Source organism: Microtus oregoni, unplaced genomic scaffold, assembly GCF_018167655.1.
Source record: "Microtus oregoni isolate MIOR12 unplaced genomic scaffold, Mior012 000011F_ref0000422, whole genome shotgun sequence".
In the NCBI taxonomy this organism is placed as follows: domain Eukaryota; kingdom Metazoa; phylum Chordata; class Mammalia; order Rodentia; family Cricetidae; genus Microtus; species Microtus oregoni.
Window position 1 is genome coordinate 19,582,295 of NW_024543070.1, and position 9,407 is coordinate 19,591,701.

The window sequence follows — 9,407 nt, forward strand, 5'->3', positions numbered from 1 at the left end:
CGTTGTGTCTTTTTTACCCCTTGTTTTGAAGCGGGCCATGGAGAAAAGCTTGTCTATGGACTTCCTGTTGTGTCTGACCTCCGACACATGTGGGGTTTTAAACTAGAAGTGATGGAGGTCAGGCTGGACCAGACTCTAAAGGAACCACTGTGGTTTCTCTTGTGATGCCGATTTCCTTAGGGGCCATCTCACTCTCATCACCACAGACAATTTTAAAATGAACTGATCATTTGAGCTGGAGACAGTGTTCAGCAGTTAAGAATCTGCACTCTTCTTGCAGAGGACCTGAATTTAGTTCCCAGCACCCGCAGCGGGTGGCTTACAATCTCCTGTTAACCCCCACTCCCCCAGTTCCAAAGGAATCGGAAGTCTCCTGGCCTCTACGGGCGCCTGCGTGCACGTGCACAAAGCAAAAATATTTATTGTAGGTAAGAAAGAAACAGAAGTATCCTGTTCTTAAATGCCTGGGAGCGCCGCCTGCTCCTGGGGATCGCCGCCCGCTCCCGGGGATCGCTTACTCACTTGTTAAACCTCCCTAAACCTCTCGCAGGGATCCGGACCAGTGTCATTCTGGCTGTGAAATTCAATTAGGAAGGAACCCAGAGGCTTGGGGAAGAGGCGGCAGCTCTTTAGGGAATTCTACCCCTCCTCCAGAGGCGACCTTCTGAAGAAGTGAAAGTGTAACCAGGGGAAGAAGAATCCACAGCTTTCCTAGACTACCGCCCTGGGACCCGGGTCTTGGTGTACAGACACCCGAGGCAGTTGAGACAGTACTAGGATGTGGTCCAAGTTCAGAGGACTTCCTCACTCCCCAAAGTTGCCTAAATTCTACTTAAATAACACCCAAATCTGGTGCACTGTTTTCCTGTTACTTCCCTTTTTTGTTTGTATTTGTATTTATTTATTTTGGTTTTTGAGACAGCCTGGCCTCGTACTCCTTTTATAGCTGAATTTCTGGTCCTCTCGCCTCCCAAGTGCTGGGATTACTGTAGGCATGCACCGCCACACTCAGTTTTGACTTTACTTCCTGTCAAATATTGAAATCACTTGAGTGTTCCGTTTTCTCCATAGCCTGGTGATCCCCGGTTTTCTAAAGGGCTTAGGAAAAGGTCCCAGCTGAGGCCCGAGGATGACTTAACCGGCTGAGAGCTGGCCTAGGAGCATACGATGTCCTAAACTCGATCCCAACACCACATAAACCAGGTGTGGTGGGGATAACTCCAGTACTCTGAAAGTGGAGGTAGAAGGTCAAGACTTCAAGGTCATCCTTGAGTTTTAGGAGAGGCCAGTCTGGATTGGAGAGACCCTGTCTAAAGACCGAAAAAGAGAAGTCCTAGGGCTGGGGAGATGGCTCAGTGGTTCAGAGCACCAACCACACCAGGCTCACACCTATAATCCCAGCACTCAGGAGGCAGAGGCAGGCAGATTTCTGTGAGTTCAAGGCCAGCCTGGTCTACAGTGTGAGTTCCAGGACAGCCAGAGCTACACACAGAGAAACTCTGTCTTCAAATAAAGCAACCAACAAAAAACAGCACCAACTGCTCTCGCAGAGGACCTGAGTTCACTTCCCAGCACCCACATGGTGGTTCCCAACCACCTGTAATTCCAGTCCTGCTGCTGACTTCCACGGGCATGTGGCACACAGACATACATGCAGGTAATACACACACATGAAAAGAAACAAATCTTTTTTTTTTTTTTTTTTTTTTTTTTTACAACAAAAGTCCTGTCTCAATAAATCCTAGAAGCATTTATTACAAATGACATTGAGTTTCCAATTTGGGAAAATAACAGAGTCGAGATGTTCTATAGCTCTGGTGAAGTACTCTTCTTCTAGGATGTTGTCTGGTGAGTCCTGGTCACCTGCCCACTCATTGTCCTTTTGGCTCCCGTCACGCTGGGTCCTGGTTTCCTTAAGGTTTAGCCGGGGGACCTGTTTGTAAGTGTATAAGCAGATGGAAACCCCCAGCACACTAAGCAGCTCACAGTCGGAGAAGCTGGTCCCTGCCCACGCCCCTCATCAAAGGCTTTCAATGGGTCAGAAGTGAGGAAGGGCGCTCCTTCCCAAGTCTGAACAAAACTCTGATCCTTTTAAATTAAATTTTTACTTTATTATTTTATATGCATAGATATTTTGCCTACATGGATGTCTGTGCACATTTGTGCCTGCTGACCAACGAGACCAGAGAAGTACATTGGAGTCCCTGGAACTGGAAGTGGGTGCCTGGAAGTGAATTGAGTCCTCTGGAAGGTCAACCAATGAGCGCTTGTAACCACTGAGCCACCACCTCAACTCTGGAACTGTTTTCCTTTTGCTTCTCTTCCCTCCAACTCCCAGCAGCACAGCTGGACGGAACAAATTCTTTGAGGGTCCTTTGGATGTGCACTCCAAAGCAAACTCCTCTTTTAAGAAGCTGCCGGGCGGTGGTGGCGCACGCCTTTAATCCCAGCACTAGGGAGGCAGAGCCAGGCGGATCTCTGTGAGTTCGAGACCAGCCTGGTCTACAAGAGCTACATCCAGGACAGGCTCCAAAACCACAGAGAAACCCTGTCTCGAAAAACCAAAAAAAAAAAAAAAAAAAGAAGCTGCATAAGTCCAGGAGTAAAGGCGCAGGAAAGAGGGGGGCGGGGCACAAGTCGGAGAAGCAGGTTTCGATTTGAGCTCTATGAAGAAAGAGGCTCTGTGATCTATGGCAGCTCTCATAAGACCAACCCTGTGGTGATGGATGTCTCAGTTGCTTTCCAGTCTGTGTCCGCTAGGCCAGAAGCTGTGTCCCCCACCTTCACTATCGTCCAACTGAATGGCAAGTGAATTTGTGGTGGTGTTATCTAGCACCCCCCTTTCCCTTACCCCGGGGCCGGCCACTACCAGCGGGACGTGTGCAGTAGTACCTGTTCACTATACGCCTGCACTGGCCACACTTGACGGTGCAGCACCATTTAAAGTTGCAGTTACAGCTGATCACGGCCTCTGTTTTCCTCTCTTCCACCTGCAGCCCGCACTCGGTGCACAAGCGCCCACAGCTGCGCTGCTCCCACCTGGACGCACCGCGGGCGTTCTGCAGGCACTCGCGTCCCTCTGTGCCATAGATGCCCAGGCTGGCATTGCTGGAGCAGTAGTCAGGAGAGTCCTCCAGGAAGACCAGCTCAGCCTCTGCGCTGGGAAGAAAGGTCTCTGTGGGAGCCCAGCGGCCCTCGGCTCGGTTGCCAGCCCTTAGCTGGCGCTTATCCAGCTCAATTTTCAGCGCGTGGTCATACTTGGCTTTTAGATAGTCTCCCATCTCCCTGAAATCGGCCAGCTGCAGCCAGCACGTCTGGACGCTACAGCTTCCTGAGATGCCATGACATTTGCAGGTCCTCTTCATGGAGGCCCTCACTGCCTTCAGAGAGAGGGGGGAGAGAGGGAGGGAAAAGGGGAGGGAGAGGGAGAAAGGGAGAGAAAAAGTGGGGAGGGAGAGAGGGAGGGAGGGGGAGGGAAAGAAGGAGAAAAGAGAGTGAATGAAGGAGTTGGGGGAAGAGAGAACACAAAGAATAACTCTTGGTAGAGAAGGCCAGTGGTTAGCAACCAAATGGAATATTCTAGAGAGGTGGTTTCTGACTCTGGAGACCTGTGGGGATTATTGGGGAGTCTCCTAAGCCCTTCCAGATCTTTTCAAGGAGAACATTCAGGAGTTAAGGATATGAATGCTTCCTCTGATGGAGATCTGGTCAAGTGCTGAGAATGTTACTGCAGCCAGGAACCTAGGCTCCTGGTCCTACCCCATCACTTCTTCACTGCGTTCTTGGCCCCCTGAAGCAAATATTGGATAAGATTGGGGCTGATGATACAGCTCAAGGGTAGAGGGCTGGCTTAGCATATGTGGGGGCTACAGTTCAGTCTCTAGCACCTCAAAAAATAGAAATTATCCTGTCAAATTCAGGCAAAAAAGAAGAAAAATAGGAATTAAAAAAATAATAACGCCGGGGGGGTGGTGGCGCACTCCTTTAATCCCAGCACTCGGGAGGCAGAGGCAGGTGGATCTCTGTGAGTTCGAGGCCAGCCTGGTCTACAAGAGCTAGTGCCAGGACAGGCTCCAAAGCTACACAGAGAAACCCTGTCTCGAAAAACTAAAAAGAAGCCGGGCAGTGGTGGCGCACGCCTTTAATCCCAGCACTTGGGAGGCAGAGGCAGGCGGATCTCTGTGAGTTCGAGACCAACCTGGTCTACAAGAGCTAGTTCCAGGACAGGCTCCAAAGCTACAGAGAAACCCTGTCTCGAAAAACCAAAAAAAAAAAAAAAAAAAAAAAAACTAAAAAGAAGCCTGGAGCTAGACTATTTGTGGTGACCTGTTGCCCTCCCCCGGGTCTCCTCCACACCCTCTTAGAGAGAAGGGGTCTGGATCCATTTGCTCTCCAGGCAGGGGTTGTAGCTGTCTCAAAAGTGCCTCTCCCTGTCCAGGGTGACCAGGACAAGCAGGTGAAAGCTCACAGGAAAATTTCAGTGTTTTTTTCCAGATTTGAGTTTATAACATACTCCACCAGAGACCTTGGTGAAGGACAGATTCTTCAGTCCCAACCTCTCAAATCCCAGATAGGCATTAGGACAGTAATAGACCTCTGTTGATGTGGCCTGACGGCTGGCTCATGCCTGTAATCCTAGCACTCGGGAGGCTGAGACAGGAAGATTGCCGTGAGGTGAAGGACTATACAGTGAAGTACCAGGCAAGCCAGGGCTACCTAAAAAAAGAACCATTTTTGGAAAACACAAGCACACCAAAAAAGGTATTTAAATGTATCACATCTGGGTGGTGGTGGTGCATGCCTTTAATCTCAGCACTCAGGAGACAGAGGCAGGCGGATTGCTGTAATTTTGAGGCCAGCCTGGTCTACAAGAGTTGGTTCCAGGGGCTGGAGAGATGGCTCAGTGGTTAAGAGCATTGCCTGCTCTTCTAAAGGTCCTGAGTTCAATTCCCAGCAACCACATGGTGGCTCACAACCATCTGTAATGAGATCTGGTGCCCTCTTCTGGCCTGCAGACATACACACAGGCAGAATATTGTATATATATATAACAAATAAATAAATAAATATTTAAAAAAAAAGTTGGTTCCAGTTCAGGCTCCAAAACTACAGAGAAACCCTGTCTCGAAAAACAAAAACAAAACAAAACAAAAAAAAATAATTAATTAAATAAAATAAAATGGATTGCATGTTCGCAAGGTTTGACTCTTATCAACTTTAGTGTCTTTGTCTGGGACTTAACTGGCTTTGTCATCAGAAAACAGAGACAACTGCCCCAGTTCTTCCTGAATGGCACTGGGGTGAGCCAGCTCTTGGTGACCGTGAGGGGCTGTTCAAACCTGTACCCACCAGCCTGCCGGCCCTGTTGTTGTGAAGGTTCATCAGAGCTCTGGCATCCTTCCCTTTCTCCAGACTGTCCATGAAGAGTCTGGAGATTCTTTCCCCAAATTCCACATTGTCGCTGCAGCCTCCCCAGATCCAGCCATGGCCACCTACACACAAGGAAAGAAAGGGTTCTCAGTACAATGCTCAGCTAGATCCCAGGGAAAGAGCGGCGTTCTGTTTAGTTGACAGCTGAACCGTCCTCCAGAGCCCTGGGAGGATGTGCTAAAGCTGTGTGTATCTGAAGGTGAGATGGGGAAATGGAGGTATTTGGGAAGGATGGGTGGGGTCTGATTCCCAAGCCCTGTCCTGGAACCAACTTTTTTAAAAAATATTTATTTATTTATTTGTCTGTGCCCACCAGAAATATGGATACATATGATGACTTGGATGGTCCCGGAAGTTACTCAAACATTCTAGACCTCTGCACTTGTACAACGGTGTCAGAGTCCCCTCCACCCTCATTAGTGACAGGTCTGAGTCCTATAGGGCTTTGTAAATAGTTGGGGAGCGTTGGTTGGTTGAAGAGAAGCTATTCTTGTACCAGGGCTGGTCTTCAACTCTCCCAGCCTTCTCAAGGCCCAATCTCCTTGTTTGTTTTTGTTGTTTGTTTGTTTTGTTTTTCAAGACAGAGTTTCTGTGTAGCTTTGGAGCCTGTCCTGGTACTAGCTCTTATAGACCAGGCTGGCCTCGAACTCACAGAGATTCACTTGCCTCTGTTTCCTGAGTGCTGGGATTAAAGGCATGCACCACCACTGCCCGGTTTAGAGAAACTTTCTAATTCCTGGTCTCAGGGATGCAAACTCAGCCCCTCAGCAGCCCATGACCTCCCCCCCCCCCCCGCCCCCAGTGAAGGGACTGCTAGAATCTAGGGATTCAGGATAGTCCTGTCCCCTAGACTTAGGAAACTCGGTCTGCACTCAGTTCTGTAGCTCCCCGCCTCTTCCCTCCTCCATCAAAGGCCAACTTACCTGTTTTTCCGTTTTTTGACCCATCACAACCACAGTTTTCAAAGTCACCCATGCTGCAGTTCTTGGTGATGGTGTACATGACTCCAGCAGAGCGGATGGCGTGAAGGAAGGACGACTCTTTTGTGGCTTTGAAGAGAAACGCAGGTGAGGCCTTGGGAAGAAGGCTGGCTTTGTGGTCCCTGCCCACCTCCCACCTGCAGGGATGGACACCCCACCCTGCGGATGGGAAGCTGAAACTCAGGGGATTCTGAAACTAAGGCTACTGGCCAGCTGTGGTTTCAGATCAGGACTCCGCTCTTCCGAGTCCAGCCTAGACCTCTGTCCACTAGAATATAGGCAGTGAGCAGCCCAGGTCTGGCGTAGGCAGTCCAGAAAGACCTTTTATTTCTGAACACAGGGCAGGGAGGCCGTGTGTGTGTGTGTGTGTGTGTGTGTGTGTGTGTGTGTATTTATATAGTGTGTGGACACACACAGGTACATATGGACACACACCCTTTGCATGTATGTATGTATGCATGCACACATGTCCATAAGTGTCTGTGTGTGTAGAGAGAACCAAGGTGAACATCAGGCATCTTCCTCTGTTAGAATGTCTTACTTTCACAGGGTCTCTCACTGAATCTGGAGCTCACTCTCTGAGACAGGAGGATTACGGGTCCCACACCCAGGTCCGGACCAGGTCCTCACGCTTGTGCCGCACTGAGCCATCCCCAGACCCCGGAGGTCTTACCTTACAAACACTTCTTAGTCTACCTGCATGATCCGTCTCCCCCAACTCTCCCCAGCAACTCTATCGTTTCTACAAAAGGGTTCCCATACAAACTCCTGCAACTAACTGAAAGCATTTGTGCACGTGTGCACACACACATAAACACCCCCCACACACATATACCATGTAAACAACACACAACACAGAGACACATGCAGATAATACATATGTATATCAGACATAAACACACATATACACAAATCACACATACACATCACACACACCACACATATACACACATACACATATCACATACACACAAACCATACACCTCCACATCTCTCTCTTACACACACACAGACACCACACATACATCTCACACCACACACCCCTCCACATCTCAAACACACATGTCACATCCACACACCCTCCACATCTCTCTCACTCACACACATCTCATACACACACACACACACACACACACACACACACACACACCACAGCAGCCTGAGGCAAACTCATTCAGATCTTGCAGCTGCATTATCAGTAGGATGTTATGGTAATGGGGCAAATGCATCACCTTCGAGGGCTCCGTGGGTGCCTGTCTCCATTTCTTACTGCATTTCATGCAAATCAGAGCAAGGTGAGCATGAACAAGCACACAAGGCCGATGTGCATGAAAACCTACAACAGCATTTGTAACAAGACCCTTCTGTTCGCTACATTTAACTCTCAGAACACTCAGAACACTCCGAGGGCCTGGAGATGGCTCAGCAGGTCAGGGCCCTAGATCCAAGCCTGATGACCTGAGTTCAATCCCAGACTCATGTTAGAAGTGGAGAACAAATTCCTGCAAGTTACACACACACAAACACACACACACAAACACACACACACAAACACACACACACACAAACACACACACACAAACACACAAACACACACACAAACATACACAAACACACACACACAAACACACACACACAAACACACACACCCACAAACACACACCCACACACACCACGGCATGCCCCCTACTAAATAAATAAATGGTACAAAACTCCTTTTGAACAGGTCCGACGCCCGTGCCCCCAACCTGGTGTTGACAGGGTCACCCTAGGAAGCAGTGTCTCAGCAGCCCCGGGCATTTTCACGGTCCATCATGCATACACATGCCATAGACCCACATGTACAAGCCCGCCTTGCAGTGTGGCCCCGTGAAAACTTACCTCCCCTCAGCCGGTTGTGGGTGGAGAACTGGACAGCATGCTCGGGGCAGTTCCATCGCTCCCAGGCAAACTGGAACTTGCACTCTTCCATGCCAGTCTGAGCACCCAAGGCCACACTGGTGGCGTAAGTCAGATAGGCCTGTGCCAGGGGAAAGGGCTGTGAGATTCCCTGGGCATGGGCCATGTGGGGTCGGGGGGAAGGCAGACTCAAATAAAATAATTTCCCAGTAAAAAACCACACTGGGGCCTGGGGACATTGCTCAGGCAGAGTGCTTGCCTAGCATATACAAGGCCCTAGGTTCAACCCTGGGCACTACAAAACAACAACACAAAAACTAGGCGTTGCTAGGTTTCTCCATAAGGGGGTCTGAAACTGCCCCTCCCCTTCTCTTTCCCCAGAAGAGTCTAGCAGGGACTCCAGAGGATAAAATCAGCAGGGACGGAAAGACATCCTACCTTAGGACCTGTTACCAGGAAATTGCTCACTGACCTACCAAAAAGAAAAACCGAGGTGAACAGGGATGACAGGCCGGGGCGTCCTTGGGGAATGAGGGCTGGGGAAAGGACTCACCACGCAGAGGCACCGAAGGTGGTACAGCACATGCCCGCAGCCACCCACAGCATAAGCAAGTGCCCCATGGCTCTGTCCATCCCAGGGGACCAGGGCCAGCTCAGGACAGGGGCAGAGAACTGAGACGGCAGAGCCGGTCTCAGTATTTATGTGAGAAAATTCTCAATGGCCAAGAGGGAAAAATCAACAGCCCATCTCATTTGTTCCTCATTGGCAGAGCTGCGGGAGCCGCTGACCCAATGCGGAATCAGAGAGGAGGCTCTCAGCCCAAAGCCTTCAAGGAGGCCACGCCCTTCTCTCCCAGACTGAGAGGGGCAGAGCCGGTCTCCCACCTTTAGGGCCGGTTGCCTGGAGCAGCATAGGCCCCTCCCCCGACCTCAGCCACCCCTCCCTTGGAGCTGCAGGTCTTCATGTGTTAATGAGACTTCAGCCTTCACCCCGATTTCCTCCACAAGTTGTTGATAAACATAGAGGAACTTTTTGGGGACCCCCCCCCCATGAGTGGGCACACTTTACTGTCTCTACCTCTTCCATTGGTGACTGCA

The 9,407-nt window shown here is 49.9% G+C and overlaps 1 protein-coding gene across 1 annotated transcript; it reads right to left on the reverse strand.

Moving 5' to 3' along the window:
* Positions 1-2,645: 2,645 nt before the first annotated feature.
* Positions 2,646-8,942, reverse strand: LOC121453656 (protein Wnt-8a). Its single transcript, XM_041660582.1, has 6 exons — positions 8,863-8,942; positions 8,748-8,781; positions 8,292-8,430; positions 6,354-6,479; positions 5,350-5,492; positions 2,646-3,380 (listed from the first exon to the last, which is right to left on the reverse strand). Exons 1-6 carry the CDS (start codon positions 8,940-8,942, stop codon positions 2,826-2,828), a joined length of 1,077 nt encoding a protein of 358 aa, XP_041516516.1. The 3' UTR covers positions 2,646-2,825.
* Between the last annotated feature and the right edge of the window lie 465 nt (positions 8,943-9,407).